General features: G+C 45.4%; 1 protein-coding gene across 1 annotated transcript in view; it reads left to right on the top strand.

Annotated features, from left to right (window-relative positions):
* ADAMTSL2 (ADAMTS like 2) overlaps positions 1-20,345 on the top strand; it is a 44,354-nt gene that overhangs the window by 12,185 nt on the left and 11,824 nt on the right. The window contains exons 9-14 of the mRNA XM_067541860.1: positions 1,186-1,528; positions 2,738-3,119; positions 9,814-9,917; positions 12,190-12,316; positions 16,100-16,313; positions 19,931-20,086. Coding sequence (XP_067397961.1) covers positions 1,186-1,528; positions 2,738-3,119; positions 9,814-9,917; positions 12,190-12,316; positions 16,100-16,313; positions 19,931-20,086 — 1,326 coding nt within the window. The remainder of the gene's footprint in view (positions 1-1,185; positions 1,529-2,737; positions 3,120-9,813; positions 9,918-12,189; positions 12,317-16,099; positions 16,314-19,930; positions 20,087-20,345) is intronic.

The raw sequence follows: 20,345 nt of genomic DNA, 5'->3' as shown, positions 1-20,345 counted from the left end.
GAGAGAACATGGTAACCTTTCAGCTGCAGATCTGGCTTTAAATAATGAATGCTGGTTTGTTAAATTATCTTTTTGGATGGATGACTAGCCTGGGCTTTGGGAGGTCTTGTCTATTCTTCTCTTTGGCATTATTATATGGTCAACTGGAAAGGGGAAGATGATTGGGCCATCAAACAAAAACACTGCACAAACCTTAAAACACAATATCACCACTATTATCATTTCCTCTGAAACCATGCAAGGAAAGGAAAGAAATTCGTCTCTGTTCAGAGAGCCTGAACACAGCCTATACATCCCTTAAATAGTGCCTGGGCCTCTTTACAGGGGTGAATTTCACCCTGGGAATCAAATTCTATCCTGGATTCCCTATACATGGTTTACACTAAAGACAGTGGAAATCTCTGAATATCTCAGGGTAATGATTAAGAAATAGTACTGGGACTGCTGGTGCCTTGAGAGTTTTTTCCAGCACAGCATTACCAGATGTTTCTTTTCTTCTCTTTTTTCCAGAAGGGAGAATGATAATAGTAACAATGGATTTCAAAGTCTGCGCAGCTTTTTATTCAACCCCTTAGGGTGTATGTGAGACTTAAATGGTGCACTGCACTTGTGCCAGTCCTCTGCACAGGGGTGAATTCCCCCCAGCATGTTTCACATGGGGGAACTGAGTGAATAATTCGTATCACATAATTCATTTGACAAATTTAGCTTTGTTTTCTGTTGGCCAATTATCTGTGAGCAGCTGACGATTTTTTCAAAATCTACATTATTATAAATGCTTCCCCCACACCTGCATGCGAAGATCTCCAAGCACTTGAGGAAAAAATGGTGAAATATCATTATCCGCATTTTACAGATTGGATGAATGAGGCACAGAGGGGATAAGTGATTTACCCAAGTCCTTATGGTCAGTCAGTGGAAGAGCTAGGACTAGAACCTAGATCTCCCAATCTAGTGCTGTATCCACTGGGAAACACTGCCAAATAATTTATGATAAATTGTGGTGCCAGTTACAATAGATATATGATATGAACTGGTTCCCTGATGCTATGATGACAGGCACATTAGAAATAGATAAAAAGATACTAACCAGCAGCTGTTTCAAGACAATAAGCCAAAATGTAGAATTCTATGCTGAATATACATTTCATCTCAGTTAATAGCAATTTAATTTGTTATGTTTAGGTATGGAACCAAAATGGCAAGAATCCATCCATAACATTTGAATATACTCTTCTAAGGAAGCCACATTCAAAAATTATTCAACCTATCTACTACACCTTTTCTGAATCAGAGAGCCAGGAAAGCAGAGAGTTTGATGGAGAAGTGCCTTTGGGGTTTAGCCAGCGCAATGCGAGCTACTTCAGGAAACTCTCCAGGGAAAGGATAGATTTAGAGAACCAGGTGTTTGGAAGGCAGGACACAGAGGAAGACCTAAACTTGAGCAAAGGTCAGGCAACCAATGAAGTTTATGAAAGATCAGAAACAATTGACTGTGAACCAAAACTGAAGGGCAAACAAGCGAAAGGTAAGGAAGAGCCCTGGATCTTGCAATGCTGCTTTTCAGCGCTTTTGATGAGACAAGTTCTGCTTCCTTGGTTTATTGTTTGGACTCCTTGGGGAGCTCTTACAAATGTCTCTGCTCACCCATCCTCTTTGCCTGGAGGGGTCTGGTTTCTGGCTGGGCTGTAGGGATGGCCGGCAGGTGCACCTCCCCGCCACAGGGCGCCACTGTGGTGTTTGCTTGGCAGGCTGCCTCTCTAGCGCCCTCCTCCCAGTGCTCAGGAGGCAGCTGCCCTAGGTTCCTCCCCCACCCAGCACCCCTCACCCCCACCCCCACCCAACCCTCCCGCACCCAACCCAGCACCCGTCACCCCCACCCAGCCCTCCCCTACCCAGCACCCCTCACTCCCACCCAACCCAGCACCCGTCACCCTCACTCAACCTGCCCCCACCCAACACCCCTTACTCCAACCCAGCACCTCCCACCCAGCACCCCCATATACCCACCCAACCCAATCCTACCCAACCCAGCACCCACCCCGGCACCCCAGCTTCCCCAGCACCCATCCCAACCCCACCCAACCCAGCACCCACCCTGGCACTCCAGCTACCCCAGCGCCTCACCCCACCCTGCACCCCTCACTCCCACCCAACCTGCCTCTACCCATCACCCTCCTACCCCCCAACCAGCACCCCCATCTGACCCAGCACCCCCCTACAACCACCCAACACATCACCCCAAACCCCTCACCCCCCACTCAACTCACCTCCACCTAGCACCCCCCTACACCCACCCAACCTGCCCCCGCCCAACCCAGCACCTCCACCCGGTATCCACTCTCGCATCCCAGCTGCACCAGGACTCACCGCCTGGTTGGAGAAGGGCAGGGAGAGCTGTGTCTTATTCTGTGTCCTCAGTGCTGGGCAGAACGTCTGCACTAGTGGGGAATGGAGCAAAACCACAATTTCCTCTTAAAAAACTTGCTCCTGTGACATGTGTAACTGGAGGAGCTCCTCCGAACCTGGCAGCTATGAACTCCCAGTCCTCCAGTGTGAGGAAGGCCCTGTGGATCACACTAACTGGCTGTGAACTACAGCCACGGATATCACTAGCTAGCACCACTGTCCCTTGACACAGCTGCTCACACCCATCTCTGCACTTTCTGCTTCTTCCCTCTCCTGTGTTGAGTTTATTTTGTGGTTGTTGTTCTTTCCCCCAATTGCTCCAATCCAGATTCAAACGCAACCAAGTCTACTTACCTGACAGACAGAGATGATGGAGACTTTGACTCGAGATTCACCTCCCAGGAGTTCCTGTCAGAAAATGCAATCACCGATAAGCTTCTGGACAAAACCTCAGACTCGAAAGAATTAGTTCTGAACATGACCAGGAATAGCATCTTTGCCCAAGGAGACCCAATAAACTCTGTGGGGTCACACATAGACAGCCTTTATGTCGACTACGAGGACAATGAAGGGGTGGTGACATACACAATCAATGGCACCTACATGGAGTTGAGCAGCGACAAAATAATTAACACTTCATCGGAGACTCAGTTTTCGAACGCTACCATTACCCTGACCAGCCCCCAAGGGAACAGAACCCACAAAGCAAGGTAGGGGACACATTTTTAATAATATTCAACCTCTTTTATTTCTATTCTGTTCTTTTACTTGCATTGCATGTAGGGCAGTCCATGTTGCACGTTTGGATCTATTTCGAAAGCCCTAAGGTAAGTGGGATGAAGACATGATAAAAAGTTTCTGCTAGAAGTTAATTGGCAAGGAAAACTCAAAAATGCTGTCTGGGGAGGGAAAAGAATTGACACCTTAACAGGATGAAAATTCACTACCCTCATTAAAGGGAAATTGGTCAGTGAATTTTTATAGTCATGATCATGCTTATTGCTCTCTGTCTATTGTAGCATCTCATTAGAGGACTGACCATAAGAAAACCTCTTTTCTTACTAATTTCGGGTGCTCTTTTCTGACCAGCCCTTATTTTCCCCTGCTCCCCTTTCCTTCTATTTCTAATGCAGCAGAAGTTGGTATGGCTCCTTTTTGTTCACTCTAAAGTTCCTTGTGATTGTCACCCACCAGCATTGTCATTGATGTCAGCGGGAATGTGCATACAGTAGCTTCTGGGAATAGCCTCTGTTAGTTCACTATTGCTAGAGAGCCAGGCAGGGGGAGAGTAAGAGTTTTGTGCAAGTCCTGCAGAAATAGGTTGGTTTGTTGCTTTTATTTAATTTAACTGGCGAAGAAGCAATGTTGTTAGTTGTTATTTTTTAAGACCATGAAAAACTCTCCACCAGCTGCTTATTTTGAGCTAAGTCAAATATGGGGCCTGAACCACAAAGCCCCTTGACTAGACATTTCCTACTGACTCTCATATGAAATGTTATTGGTTTTTAAACAAGGCCTAGAGTGCATTTAACACTTATATGTACAGACGGGTAGGACATGGATTAAGGGGGATCTAGGGACGTAGTTCCCCTTGTTAAAGAGTTTACTAGGAAAGGAATTCTCTGTAAGGACTAAATTATGGATCTTTAGCCATTTCTTCCCCTACCAAATCATTATCTTTGGGGCCGACAATCCAGAGAAACAGTACAATTTACTGTAAAACTCCCAGTAACAAAAATTGGCACCTGTCCTAGTGAGCACCTTGCCTTGTTTACAGTTACTCTGTGTGCGAGTCGTGCTGGAGACTAGGGCAGCGTGCTGGCAGATGCTGTCCCCTGCCCAGGGATGTATGTGGCCTGGAACTGTGGAGCAAGGGGCCAATGGGGTGAATTCCTTGAGCACAGAGACACCATCAGGCAGACATTAGAGGTCCTGCGCTTTCCCCTCCCAACCACTAGGGCTGGGGTTGCTGGAGGGTGGGTCAGGGACACGAGAGGGTGTGTCAGAACAGGCGAGGGTGTCTCTCTCGCGCATGCAGCTCTGGCGATTCTGGGCTATTCTGGACTGCAAAGCAGCCAGTAGGCAGCCCGCAGGACACTGCTGTAAATTACAGCACTTCCAGGGCAGTTCCAGTTTATCCCAGGGGTTGTTTTGGCTCCTGGGGCAGTCCCACCTCAAGGGCCAGCAGTGGATTCAGACAGCCTTTGCCTGCCCTCCTCCTAAATTGTGCCTTCTGGGCTGCACCCTCGGGAGATGCAGTGTAGACTCACAGCCTTGGCGTCTGCTCTTGGTTCCGCCACTGATTTACTGTGTGCCTGTGGGCATGTCACTTCATCTCTCTCTGTCTCAGCCTCCCCACCGGCAACTGGGGCTAGTGATACTGGCCTTTCGAAATGCCTGCAGGTCCGGGGATGGAAAGCACAATAGAAGGGCTATGTGGTGTTGCTGGTTTTATTTCAATATATTTAGGCCCAAGAAATAACAATTAAAATAAACAAGCAAACATGCCAACGGGCTCCTGTGATGATAACTTCTTAAAACGCTGCTGAGGTTTTAAGCCGATCAGCTTTGTTCAGTTCTTGGCATCAGAAAGGGCTTGCAAGGATGTTCACATGCACTGCCTAGGAAAGCACTGAGTGTTTTAGGAGTGCTTTCTGCAAAATAGGGCTGTTGTCAGTCAGCTTCAGTGGCCTGTCATTTAAAGAGAAAAGTGTCAGACAGAGCCGATGGCTCAGTGGTGATGGTCAAAGCCTAGAACTTGAGAGGCCAGGTTTACGTCCCTTGTCTGCCACAGACTTCTCCTGTGATCTTGGGCCAGTCTCTCTGTGCCTCATTTCCCCATCTGTAAAAGGGGGTGATGGCATTGCCCTGCCACACAGGGATGCTCTGAATTTTAAATGCAGTAAAGTTTGCAAAGCACTCAGATACTACTGAAATGGGGGGCCAGATATGTACCTAAAATAGAGAATTCTGCACAGCAACTGTGAGAGACTCCAGTGGCCTGTGGCACTAACTAAAAAGTACCATCTGTTCTCTCCTCCCCTGCCCCAGGACCGTGTTAGTAAGGGTTCATCCTATTAAACAGGAAGCCCGACATCACAGTTTTCCTGGAAACCCTTCTATGAAAATGTTCCCCTTTTCCCCCCACTCCCATTGCATTGAAGCAAAATGATAATTTTTCAGATCAAAATAGTAACTAATTGTTTTAAAAAGTTATTTTTTCTCAGCCTGAGTGATTATTTTTACCTGGACATTGAAAGGCCCCGATTCTGAGTGGTGGCTGAGCTGGGCTTGGGGTGCATCCTGGGAGGTGGGTGGATAGAAAGATGTAGTTTGCACCGGCCCCTTAGTCATTAGCTGGCTTGCAGTGGGCTGACTCTAAACTGCCAGTTATCGATGGTCCCCTAGGGCTATTCTGGCAGCCATGGATTGCCAGGGCATAGGGATGTCACAGCCATGTCAAATGTTCTCACCAGCCACACCCTGGGTGCTGGCAGCCTGGTGCGGAGAGGTGGTTTCGGAGTTCCTGAAGGGCCCAGCTAAGCCAGGGGTAGGGCAGTTTTGTGCCATCAGTGCAGTGCAGAGTTGAACCAACCCAGCCGAGGGTCTGGCCCAAAGCCCTCTCCTTAGGAAGCAGGCAGTGAAAAAAGGCATGTGTTTCATTTGACATTTCTTTACACACTTCACTGAAACCTCATTCTCCAGCGTGGTGGTTCAAAGGGTCTCATGATGTAATCGGCAACTTGCACTTCCAAATATAGCGCCTGTGTGTATGGGAGCGTGCGCACGCGCGTGTGCGTGTGTGTGTGTGTGTGTACGAGCTCTGCCAGAAAAGGCTAGACCACACTCCAGTGCCTCTCGGCACATCATGTACTGCATAAATCCACAGCCCAGAGGACAGTGGATTGAGCAGATAAAAGAGTATGATTTATTGGGAAAGTTTTTGGAGAGGCTAAGGAAAGCCAGCAGAAGGCAAATGGGAATTTGATTGTTGTAAAATTGCTGGAGCCTTGAAAACTTTGCATCAGCATGGAGCAGAATGTGGAGGGATGGGCCCCGAACCCGTAGTGGATAGAGCTCAACAGTTATGCTGTAGAGTCGCCGGCAATTGGAAGCTGCTCCATGGGGCTGCACAGCAGAAGGCAATGACAAAAAGAAGTGGGAAGCAGTGGCTCTCTGCAGCCTTCTCCCCTCAGATCCAGGTGGATTTCTAGTCGGTTTAACCCAATGTTGACTACTCGTTAGGAGGGGTTTTGATCCCTGGATTGCATGACACCATGGCTTGCTGAGGAAGGGTGCAGCTATAGGGGAGAAAGAAGCCAAGAGAACAACTGGGCAGATACCAAGTCCCTTACAGATGTGCTCCCACCTTCTGTGTTTGTCCTGAGCTCTTGGTTCATCTGCAGGCTCGGCATGGAGGCCTCTGCCAGTTCCATGTGGGTTGGGAAATCCACTCTCCCGATAGAGCAAAGCAGAGGGAACTCTGTGGCCATGTCTACACCCTGAGAAAAAGTGTATTTTTCACACGTTAACTAGACCACGTATTCACGTATAGTCCAGACAACTGTCGTTTTAACAGTTGTTAGCTGCTCCAGCTGTAAACCCAGGCTCCCTCTGGTGTTGACCTCCACTAGTTAGTGTGTTAAAACTACAACTGCCTTGGCCGCATGAGGATTTTAATACATGTTAAAAACCCCATTTCTTTCCCGATGAAGTCTGCAAGTAGGTTATTGGCAAACTTGATGTGGATTTTCCCAGGGGCATCTTGTGGCCCTCGACACTGAATTCTGCTCTCTACTGAAGCTGAAAGGCTTACACAGATGAAACTGAGAGCCGAATTTGGCCCATCACTGTTCTGATTTTCTTTTGGAGGAGAAGGTAAAAAAAAAGACGGAGCTCATCCATATTATTCCAATAAAATATACTGGTGTCTGATTTGCAATGGGCCCTATCCCACTGACTTCAGTGGTAGCAGGATCAGATCTATATCTGCTGGCTGATAACATCTTGGACATGAATCCCCATTGATCTGCTTCTTGTACAGTCAAGTACACAAGTGCAAAGTACCGGTAGGTGCAAAATGCTGCTAAATCAGCATGGTTACTGAGGTTAATCTACTTCACACTCACTTCGCACTGGTGTAAAAATCTGGACTAGCAAGCAAGGAATGTGAGTTCAAGTGCTTTGAGTATCAAGCCTCTGCATTCACTTGTAGTTGTTAGGGTTATTTTTCTGCTGCAAAGACACTTGCTTGAATGGGGTAGCCAGAACAATAGCAGATTACAGGATGGTAATTCTTGCCAGAAAGAGATATTTGCTTCCACAGCCTAAGGGAAGCATCTCATATAAAGCCACTATGGGCGGGCCTGGCCTGTTGCAGAAACGGGGTGGTGCTACTTATTGTTGTTGTTGCTTGTTGCTTCAGAAACATGGACACAAAGAGAAAGCTCAGATGGGGAGGAAAATGGGTGACCTTAGAGCAACCCATAATAATCTGCATCATAATTTTAAAAAGCCAGCCTGGTTGTATAACAACTCACTGCTGTTTGCATTTAGAAGAAAACAAACAAACAAAAAAGTTATGTGTGTGCTCTAAATGGGAAGAGAACTAACTGTTACCATATGACAAGATGTCTCATTTATCTAGCAATTGTTTCTGCAACATCACTACTTGTAGAAGAAGCTCTTTTAGTTCAGATCACATACATTAAAGGGACACTGTTGAGGGGTTCTAATCCTCAAATGTGAGACAAGCCTATTTCGTGTGTGTGTGTAGGAGGATTAGGAAGAAGGGAATAATGCCATATTCCAAAGGTCAACTTCTGCGCTCAGTTATTCCAGTTTCAATCTAGAGTAACCCTTTTGAAGTCAATGAATTCAGCTGCACTGGTGAAAATCCAAAGGGATCCCAAGTCATTGGAGATATTTTGGAATCACACTGGTGTGACTGAAAAAAGAATATGGCCTGAAGTATATAGGAGGCGTTATCTTTCTTAAGATACATTTTAAAAATGTAAAAAGAACAGATGCTGACCACCATTTTTAAAGGTCTCATGGGAAAATCATCATTTTATGCACCCTCTGCTGGCTCAACAGCAGTAGTTAATGAGAAGACAGTGGTTGGGACTGTGTTGACATCAATGGGTGATGCTGGTCTGCAATCAAAGCTGTTTTGGCAAGATAAAGCACTATTTATAGCAAGCCAAGGTTGCGATTTTTAAACAGAAATAGCCATGTTAATTTCAGCTCCATTTCAAACACAGGAAACGACTGTTTGCCAAAACGACGGAGGCAAAGTCAATGGGGAAAATGAGGTTGTTTTTAATTCTTCTAAGAGGTCATTACGAACAATGGAAGGAGGGTACATCTAAAAGGGAAACCATAAAAATACTCAACAGTGTCCTTTTAAAGCTTTTATGTGACAGAATGGACGTGAACTTTTCTTATGAATGCATAAATAAGGCAATTTCAGAGCTTCTGCTGCCTAGAAATCATACAAGCTGCATATCTTGCTAGGCCAGAGACAGCTGGATATCCGGATATAGCCGTATATACAATTTTAAAACACTATAGCAATTTCAAGGGTTTAAACAAAGTTCTGAGTGCAGTATTTAAGATTTTATTGTTACAAAGGTGCAGTATCCCTGATGCATTATAATGTTACATTGTATACCTATGCAATAAAGATGTGATTCTTGATTTTGTAAATGCTTGTATGTATACCAGGATAGATTCCCATAATTCCTTTACCAATGGCTTTACATGTGTGAATATAGTTTCCTAATTTATGTACATCACATAAATAATCTCACAAGAGTGACATAGAGGCAAATAAGAACTTGGAATGCCTGTATGTTTAAAAACCAAGTTTGTTTTGAAAAGCAGTCTGAGTGAAGTACGGTTCAGCATTTAGGTTTTAGAAAACAGTAAGCTTATGGCATTTGAAAATCTCAAGTCTTTGCAGGGAATGTTTGCGGTGCCATATCTGAGCAGCAATAATTAGCATGGCATATTTTTATTTCATGCCGATATCGCCAGGAAGGAGATACTGCACCTTTAATTACTGTATGTGTAGGGTCAGGTGTATTTGAGCAGAAAATGCAAACTTTGTTAAATTCTGAACTGTTTCTACTTGTGGGTATTTTTATCCCATTCTCTCTATTTCTAGACAGTGGAAGCTCTGCCTCTAACCAGGCTGGGGATTCTACTTGGGGATCAGGACAGGTATGTTGTAAAAAAACAAAAACAAACAAAAAAACAAAAACAAACAAAAACCCCCCCAAACCAAACCAAAACACCCCAAAACCCATCCAAACCGCAACCTAATCAGTTTGAGTGTTTGATGTGATTTATCGAGCCACTCCTTGTAAATGCTTTTTTTTTTTTTTTTTTGCTTATTGCTAGAAACAGATTGAAGTTGTTAAGAAAGGGCCAAGGTGTGAGTGCTGCTGACATGTACAGGTGGAAGCTTTCCTCCCACGAACCCTGCAGCTCTACATGCACTACAGGTAGTTATAAGAAGCAGCCAAATTCAACCTCTGCAGAAGTACTGAAATCACCTGCTGTGTGAGTCGCTTTTATGTTTGTTAGAGATGGGGAGGATCTGCTAATATCTAGGGGCCTGATCCAAAGCCCACTGAAGTTAATGGCCTTTGGATCAAACCTCAAGTGGAGCTGGCCTGCAATCAGATCTGTGCAGAGGACCCCTGTCTCCATGGGGTGCCCCTTTCTGACTTGATAGTACTTTTAGTTCACTCTGCACAGGTGTAAATGCAGGGAGGGGAAAATCAGACTGAGAACCTCTGTCAGGAGCCATCAGGCAACATTTTCAAAAGAGCATCAGTGACTTAGGAGCCTAATTCCCACTGGGACTTAGGCTCCTAAATCATTTAGGGATTTTTGAAAATTGTATCTATCTCCACTCCACTATCAGATCATTCCTTGTGTCACTTTAAAACCATACATAACCATGTGCTTTTAACGCTTCTACATGGATACAATCAGAACCCGCACAGCATGTTTTTGTGTGAAACGTTTGTATTAAACACACCGATTATTTTTAAAAAGTTCCTTTGCATGGACTGATTCACATTTTCTTAATTTACTAGCCCAGCAGGGCTACACTGCGGCTTACGGGAGCTTGCAGGATCATAAAGCTTGCACCAAGTTTTCGCATACTGGCTTCTTGAACTTGAGCCACTGTGACAATAGGATGATTGAAACCCATGCAGCCGGAATTTTTTTTTCTTTTTAAACTTGAAGGCTCGGTTTCTTTCTGACAGAGACTGTACAGTTCAGGCAAGAAACCAAGTAGCATTTGTTTTCTGAGTTTGTTTTGCTTCTCTCTTTCCTGATCCAGAGTCTGATCTCAATTAGCTGGGTGTATACCTGGAGTAATTCCACTGATATCAATGAGATCAAAATCTATCCACCATCTTTTCCCCTATTTCCCTCTCCAGGCACAGTTTCAAATGATCTGATCTCTATGATTCATTGATTAGAGAGGAGTATGTTGCTAATAAGTTTGGCCCATGACAAATCCATGACTTATCTTGAAATATGCAAATAGGCAGAATGATCATCTGATAGTGGATTTGACTGAATCATTTCACAAATAACATAGCAGTTAAAATAAACTCGAACACTTCATTGCTTCTGGAATTAGGAAAAAAAAAAGAGGGGAATAAAATCTTAGGAGGGAGACTTTTGAAAGGAATGAATGCACGGACCATGCCAAAGGTGTTGGTTTGTCCTGCTGGCACTGCTACAAAACGCGTAGGGACAAGGAACATCGACAACTGTTCCTCAGTTCACAATCCTGGAACCCACAAAGTTAAAGTATGTCCTTGAGCTCTGGGATCCCTGCTGAACAGCTGTCTGCTAGCTGAAGCAGGCTTTCGACCCAACCCAAACTGTAGCTAGTTGGGAATGTCCTATCCAAACCACTCCTCTATCCTCACCTTTGTCTATGGACGTGTTGCAAAGGAGAGCTGCAGTGTCAGGAGTTGGTAGGTCTTTTTTTATTTTCATGCAACCTTGTGTTTCAGAAACCTGGCTGGGAGAGCTGGAATTCTTGGTACCTGTAGTCAGATTGGTCTGTTGGTCCCAAGCCACGTCCCAGAAAGGACTGAACAATATTTATTCTGGCAACCAAGGCTGCAGGGGAAACAGTTCCAGCATGATGATATTCTGCTTTCTGTGCCTTAAACAGGGGAGGAGGGATGGATTCCTCTTTTAATAATCATGTAAGAATCAATACCAGGCCAAGTATACTGTGTGCATTCTGCAGGCAGTAAATAGCAACTGTGGCATGAATTGTGTCGCTGTACTGGGTGGAGGGAGGGAATGGGAACCACTTCTTCAGCCCCTCGGTGCGCCCACACAAGATCAGGACAGAGTAAGAATCTAAAGCTCCTTTGAGAGCCAGGATGAGGGACCCTGCTATGCTTGCAGGCCCTGAACATCTGGCCAAGTCCTGGTTGGGTGTCGTGCTGTTCCATCTTGGAACAGCACTAAAGAGAACTTCAGAGTGTGCTACCCCAGGTGTCCCCTGGGCCGCCCTGCTCCATACAGGCAGGCAGACTCAGGGAACTCTCCATTGTTCCACTCCCCCGTTCCCACCCTCTTTCTGCTACTCGCATCCCTGGTGACTGTCAGGTCAGGTCATGGCCCTTCAATTTTAATTTGGAAAGAAATTTGGGGAAATGCAGCTCAAAACCAGTTTGGGTGTAAAAATCACCAAGCATGCATTTTGTGTGTGTGTATTTTTTTTAAAAATAGGAGTGATGTCCACATATGCAATGTGTGTTCGTTATGATGGGATCGAAGTGGATGATACGTACTGTGATGCCATGACCCGTCCTGAGCCTGTCCATGAGTTCTGTGCTGGAAGAGAATGCCAGCCAAGGTACTATATCAGTAAGGAGTTCTTCAACGGACCATGCATTTTGTCTTCCTTAGAATTATTTGGAGCTGGTGGGGATTCTCTTCTCGGTTTTAAGCAGTGATGGGCCCAAGCTACCAGGTTCAGAACATCCCTGAAGTTCACAGGGTGTTTGGATCTTGGGTTTGGTTTGGGTCCATCTCTAATTACAAGGGCTATCTTCTGCCCAGGCCAGCACAACCGGGGGGGAAAGGGAGGGAAGAACTCACTGGCCGAAGGCAGATTCTTCACAGTGAGTTAGGCTGAAACATGCTTTATTGATTCTTGGAGTGTTTGCGTTAGTCAGGGGCTGGACAAACCTCCTGTACCAGAGGCCTGGCCCCTTTGGTGACATGGTGGATAGGCTGGGAAGTTAGAGCTCTTTGAGCACTGTGTAAGGGCCTTGCCTGGCTGACTGTGTAAGAGAAGGAGGCTTCCTGATCACTCTTCCCCTCCCACACTTTGCACAGCACTGACTTGCATGGCAGGACTCAACCTTACTCCCAAACAATAGCTACTGTTGATGTAGAACCTAGATCAGTTTCATTCTCTACTTTTGTAAGGGGAAGTGTTACATTCCCAGAACTTTGCTAGCATCAGCGATCATGCTAATGCACAATGAGATGCATCTGCAACAACACTGGGTCTAAATGAGAACCCTAGGTTTGATCCCCCAAACTTTGGGGATGCTTAGAGTCTTACTCAGTAACTGATATGAACTACGTGGTTCGGATCCATCTCCACAATGGAACCCCAAATCCAAAGATCTCTGTTTTGGGGAAGCTGATATTCTGATCCAGATTCAAACTTTATGGCTTAGGTTCATCTCTAATTACATTTTTTAAAAGAGTTTGTTCTTTTTAAGGTTCACTAGAAACGTATGTTATGGGTGGGATAGATCAATGCCTGCCAAAGGGAAAAGGACTAAAACAGGCAGGGAAAGGAATGTTATTTATTGTATTAACGGCGACATAAAGTGAAAAGAAGGAAAATTGTACGACGCACATTTTGTAATAGCGCTTTGTTGCTGAAATGACGCAAAACTAGACTAGAGCAGTGTCAGAGGGCTGCATAAACCTGCAAATGCATGGAAAGTTAAAGTTTTGCATTTTGGCAATCGGTGCTGGATTTCTTATATTGGAAGGGCATATGTGTATGTGTTTGGGCATGTGGGGATACACTCCCCTTTTCCAATGGCAAAATCTCTCTGGAGCCAGGATATTGAGGCTGTGCACATTCACCCAGCCCACTATGCCCATGTCTTGCTAAATGTATGGAGCCCAGTCCTATAACCCTTCTTCACACAAATCAGTGGGACCAATGGTGTAAGTATGGGTTGCAGGATCTGGCCTGTGAGGTGCTTGTGCCTCACAAGATCGCAAAGATCTTGTATGCATGATGCCAAGACCATGTGTTGAACACTTCTTAACTAGGTCTAACCCTTGCATGTTCCTTGTATTAAATGATGAATGAGTATTCCCTGCATGTCTTGTCTCTTCTGCCCATGATATGGTCCTGGCACTCTTGCAAGGATGGGTCTCCCACAGTGATAGATAAGCACAGGAGAAAATAACATTCGCTTCGCGAGAGAAGGTGCTGTCAACTTTCATGCTGAGGAAGGGCTGGTTCCTAGCTGATCTTTTGGTCCTGACCACCACAATCTGCAGATACCACTGGCACATCACGGTTGTGGGGGTAGTGGAGAAAAGAGAAGTGCCACAATAATTACTACTACCGTTAGTGCTGATTGGTCTCCTTGATAGCATCCTCAGCAAACAGGCCAAGGTGTGAATGGTGACTCAGCTTCAGTGTTAAAGGCGGTCAGCCAAGCCAGGCTTGAGTTTCATTGATGAAAAGTGTGGGGAAGCATATGCCTGGGATACACCGGTCCTGGAGATACCCAGGGGAATTCTGTCTTTGCTTATCTTTATCTTAGAGGGCTTTTTAGAAAGCCGAACCTCTCTTTACATTTGTACCAGTCTCACTCCACTGACATCATCAATGTAAAAAAAAGAGAATCTGGCTGTGTTTGAGCTACTGTTAACTAATTACAGTGGAGCTACAGGTAGAGAAAGCAGCTGCTATGTACACAATAATAGCTCACAACACAGACTTGCACATTACAACCTGTTTTTATTGAAACACGGGGATGTTGGCCAGGACAGCCATGTTATTCCTTCAAGAAGTGCCATGGGAGCTCTAAGTTCCATTCGGACGGCATCTGCGTGAGACAGGCAGAATGGACCTTGGTTGAATGTGTCCTTTGAATGTAGGTGGCACTTCTCTGTGTGCCGTGTCTTTCTAGCGCTGCCCTGCTCGTGGTACCCACATCCTTATTTGGAGCTTAAGTCCAGAAGCAAAAGTATGACCCCTGGGGCGTGCACCAAGCAAGGCAACTTCTTTGCTTGGAGGCGTCAATACTCTGGATCCCTGTTGCTTGACCTTTGAAATTTTATTTGAAGACTTAACTTGAAATTAAAACTTTTTGCGATCCCTTCTATATTTACTATAAAAGCAAGAGTACAAAGTTCTCAGTGTTAAGCCAATATAATTGCTTTGTGTGTGTGATTCAAGAGGTTGATGGAGAATTCTTGACCTTGAGGGATAAGCATCGAGTGGGGGGGACAGCGAGACTTTCTCATTACCATGTGACCTCCTGATTGCCTTCGTGACCCCTACCCTGAGGGTCGTGACCCATCAGTTGAGAACCACTTCTCAAGAACCACTGCTATTCCCCTCGCCTTCCTAATGTGTAGTTTTTTTACATTCAAAACAAAGCATGTTTCATCAAAATACATGCAGCATCATAGTTGTGCTATATGCCTTGCTTGACGCAACCCGGTTTTATGCATGTGTTTATATAACAAAATTTAACAGATTAGCTAAGCACTGACTTCTGAAGTCAGTGGAATTAAACCTGGGGTAAAGCCGGCACATTATGCCTGTTGTTGTTTTTGAAAGCAGTAAGGGTACTCTGCGGTGTTGGGGAAGGGAGCCTAGGCTGTTCTTGTAAGTGTACCACACATCAAAACAAGAGAGTCTAGTCCTTGGACATTCTTTGGTATTGACCTCCATGGATAAATCCCAAAGCTTGTTTAATAACGAGCTGTGTGATTAGTTTATTTCTCCTCTTTTAGACATTTCTTAAAATATTTTCTTTAAACTCGGGGTGATTGTTGCTGCTTATGAAGGCCTGGGATATGACACTGATGATGGGGCATCGGTGGGCAACGCACATACTTCCCCTTATAGTCCAGACATTGAAGCATTGGTCAGCAACAGTGATGCATTTAACTTAAAACTTCTGAACTGAGCCTGCCACCTGTGTTGAAATGTGCTGTGGGCGTATGTCCTTTTAGGGATAGACTGAGGCCATGAAGGTCGTTTTCACAGGGAACTATCTGGCTCTCTGTCTTAGGGTTTTGTTCTGGTATCTGTTACCCTAGTGTATGTGCATCTTACAGTCCATGTGAACTCAGGTCTCCAGGGTGAAATATCAGTAGATTGGTGCACAGCTACTCCTGATCCTACCTTGTATGGATATATTTGAGACATTTACAGCCCAGTTACAGAATATGCCTATTGCAACAGTCTCCATACAAGAATTACCATTTACAGGCTCACTGACAGCCTTGAAGAACCATTGCTGAGCTCCGATAACCTTCACATAATACTGGTTTCCTAATCCACTATTCAGCTCACACTTGCCGTACGTCTCCCATTCAGAATGTGAATACTCCAGTTAGAATCTCTCTCACTTCCTTGCAGGTGGGAGACAAGTAGCTGGAGTGAGTGTTCCCGCACCTGCGGGGAAGGATACCAATTTCGCATCGTCCGGTGCTGGAAGATGATCTCTCCTGGTTTTGACAGCTCTGTCTATAGTGATCTGTGTGAATCTGCTGATATTACCCGGCCAGACGAACGCAAAATCTGCAAGAACCCAGCATGTGGGCCTCAGTGGGAAATGTCTGAGTGGTCAGAGGTAAATCCCCAGAAAAGTGTTGGCAACCTGTGGAGAGAAAGCAGGCAGCAGTGATTAGGGATTGGCCCCCACATGCTATGTACACGATTGCCAAGTTCTCTAGGCCTTGACACCAGATCCCAAACTAAGGGGATGCAGAGCTGAAAACCAAATTCATGCGAATCCCTAAGATGTGAATCCACTGACTTCCACACAGACCTGCCTAGTCCACGACTACCTTAGCATTGTTCTTCACAGCTACCGGTGTGGTCCTTCTGGTGCCACTGGTCTTTTAACTACTCTGTCATCTAGACCTGCTCACAGTGGTGTGCCTGTGTTCACATTTGAATGAGGCCATGATGCAAATGGGGATCTTGGGGTTGAGATGTTTCCACAGTGCCTCTCTGCACGTCACAGGACATGGCTTGTGTAAATCCCCACCAGCCCCCAGTAGCTCACCAATAGAGATGATTGTCTCTCCTTTGTAAACCTCTAACTGGAGATGGCCTCAGACCAGGTCTCCAGACCTCTGAACCCCTTGAGCTCCAGGAAAGTTTGGATCAAGCCTGAGCTCATTTCTGCTCCTAACCAGAGTTTTAGATTTTGAGTCTGTCTCTTAAGCGAGAAGAATTTTTTCCCCCCAGGGGATATATAAAACCTTAGCGTGACCAACACCTGTCTTTTCTTCATCTTTCTTGATCTCTCTGATAAATAATATAAAAGGTGGTGACATTTGGTTCTGCATTTGCTCATCCTACTTCCGTCCCTGTCCTCTTGCTTTAGGAGAACTGCTCCTGAGAATCCAGCTTCTGACTCGGTGCAGTGAAATCTGAAAAACAGTTGTTCCTAATACATTTCTGAGTGCCTGAAAAATAATAATAAATTGTGAAGAGGAGGCTGCATCCCATGAACTATGATATTTTCTTATAGACATCTCTTCTTCACATCAGATTTCACTGCACCATGAGGAACATTAAACGTTCATAGTTCGGCCATAAGCAAAATGCTAAACCACTTGCAAGATGTTTCTGAGATATGTCTAATGCGGAACAGTTATGCTCTTATCTTAGTTTGTCAGTTTACATGTGAAAACATTTGCGACATAAATCAGAGGCATTCTGGAATGGTTTTAGCTGTGAAATCATTCTCAGGATGGCTCAGTCACTAGGACGCATAGATCCTTTTTTCTCTCCTGCAGTAGAAGTCTTCTGAATTCATTTACAACCATTTCACCCTGTTGTGTGCCAGAGAATATCTGCCAGCATTCCAGTATTTAACTTTCTAACATAAAACCCTTTAAGTGATAAAACCAGTGTCCTTTCTTTGGGGATCCAAGGCCAGATTCTGATCTCAGGGTAAATCTGGAATAACTCCATTGACTTCCGTGGCGTTGTTATGGATTTACACCCAAGTAATAGAGATCAGGAGCTAGCATGGATTTTCAGTGAATGTGTAAAACACACATGCACGAGTGCAGTCCTGCTCACACATATTGATGGGAAATAATCCCTATCACTTACATTGTTTTTTATTTTTAAATCTTGAAGTCACAGTTCTTTGCTGCACAGGAGTGAAAAACAGCAAAGCCAAATTGCTCAAGGATCCTAAGGAAACACAGAGTTTACCCATCCAGTTCAGACAGCTGATCAGTGAGTCAGATATCTTGCCTTGCTCAGTGGCTGATAACTCATGCATCGGAGGATGTCTAAACAGCCCCAAAACACAGCTGGACAATGATGCACTGCTGCACATGGGGAGGGGAATAATTTCCTTCCTGACCCAGGGGCTGATCAGTTTATGCCCTGAAATATGAGTTTTGGCTTTCCTTAGGCACAGATACATTATTGCTCACAAATTAATCCAGATTAATTAAATTGAATTAATTAAAGCAAGAACAAGCACAAATGGAGGCCAAATTCTCTTTTGGTGCAAACTGGTCCAGCTCCACTGATTTCAATGGAGCTGCACCAGTTTACACCAGCAGAGAATTTGACCACTTTTCTCCCAGGAGACACTTGAAATGCCTCTTGCTGATATTTTAAACACCTTCTTTACATTGAATGCCAATGATAAGTAGCTGTTTCTCTGTAGTGCTGTTGATGAAAAGCCTGGTGTGCTCTTTTATTTTGTAGGATGTTTTGACTCTTCCAGTTCAGTAGAGAAAAGCTCACCGAGCACGTGCTGACGCTGTATTTTGACTGGCTTAGCAAACTGAAGGGGCTTATGTTATAGAATGTGATCTACTCTTCCTGCATGTGTTGGGGACAGATTGCTGAGACATCTCCCAGAGTAGTTCTTCCGTAGCCAGCAGCAAAGATAATCTAATTTGGATCAGCATCTGAAGCAGGGTGCCAAGTTGGCTTGGAATGTGTGTGTGTGTGTGATGTGTATAGATATATATATATTTAAAAAGCAAATTTCAGAGACCTGAGAATTAACGTATCAGAGCATGAGTCTGAGAATTGGGCTCTCTTTTGCCTGCTTTATATTTTGTGTTGTGCAAATTTGTATATGTGAGACTGCTGTAATTCAAATCCACTTCTAAATAATGTCACTGGGTTGAATGTTGCCAGATTTACCTGCATTCTAAAGCTCTCAATCGCTGTGGTTTGGAGGCATGGAAGACATGGAAACTAGCAAGCCATTTCTTTTTAGAAAGCCAGCGAGCGAGAGGTTACACACCAATCTTCAGACCACAGCCACACTTACCGCAGTAGCCATAGATTCTGGGTGCCTTGGTTTTTGGACATCCATCTGGAATGTGATTTTCAGAGGTGCAGATTATCAGAGGTGCAGCTTATCTGCAGCTCCTGTTGGCTTCGGATGGAATGGTGGGGGCACAGAACCTCTGAAAATCAGGTCCCAAACATCCCCAGTGGGGCTCCTAAAAATGGAGGGAGTTGCATCCAGTGGCCACTTTTGGAAAATGATGGCCTTAGGGCCAAATCTTGCTCTCAGCTACGTGTGCAGTAATAGCCAGGGAGCTGCATGGGTCTAAATGGGATGGGGTTGCATTAAGGGAGCTGAGAGCAGAACTTGGCCACCCAGAGGGGGAAGCAGGATTTTAAGACTGGGCAGAGGGAGGTACTTTAGTGCGTTCTTTGCTGCTCCCCTGCACAAGAGCGAAGTGCTTCTGGAACTGCAGCCAGCTGGGGGACTGGATGGCTGACCATGCCCGCTAACCCAAACACCTTGCCCCCTTGAAGATATTTTGCACAGGGCCAGTAAGTGAGGCAGACAGCTCTCGCGCACTATGGAGAGTGTGTGTGTACTGGGGAGAGGAGACGTGTCACCCCCAGCCCTGCTTGTGCTTAGCATGAGAGCAGGATGCAACCTTTCCTGTACATTCCAGGTTGTCCCCCAATGCAGTGCAGGCCTTGTTTTTGCCACATACTATTTTACAAGCATAATCATAAAAATGTTTTTCCTGCATTTTGAGAAAGTTTCATGTTCAGGGGGAAAAAAAAAAGAACGAGGCCAACATAAATCACACCTTAAACCAGATGCTTTGGCTGCTGCCTGGGCCGCCTGCGCTTCCTCCCTGTCAGGAGGGTGAGAGCGGAAAACAGCTGCATTGCATGGCCGGGTTGCACATGGACTCTGCTGACCCTGCCCCGTTTCACTCTGTGCCCCACTAGTGTTCGGCCAGGTGCGGAGAGAGGAGCGTGGTGACCAGGGACATCCGGTGCTCGGAAGATGAGAAACTGTGTGATGTGAACACCAAGCCGCCGGCTGAGAAGAACTGCACGGGGCCCCCCTGCGACCGGCAATGGACTGTATCTGACTGGGGACCGGTGAGTGACCCCAGGGGGGCAGATCGGGAGAGAAGGGGACAGTGGAGTCCCAGGCCATCGATTTTATCAGATGTTTGTGAGCCGTTTGAGGGGGGAAGGAGACCGTTGTAGACTAGGCTCCATGATGTCATTTACAGATCATAGGCAGGGCCCAAGCATAATTTTTTCAGGCCCAGTACAAATTTGTAATACGGGCCCCCTCCCACACACATACCACAATCCCTCATCCCATACATACAATCTCATGAGCCATGAACAT

This window comes from Emydura macquarii, unplaced genomic scaffold, assembly GCF_026122565.2.
Source record: "Emydura macquarii macquarii isolate MOO-44397 ecotype Brisbane River unplaced genomic scaffold, CSIRO-AGI_Emac_v2 contig_691, whole genome shotgun sequence".
NCBI classification, from domain to species: domain Eukaryota; kingdom Metazoa; phylum Chordata; order Testudines; family Chelidae; genus Emydura; species Emydura macquarii.
This window is presented reverse-complemented; position numbering and strand designations above follow the sequence as displayed.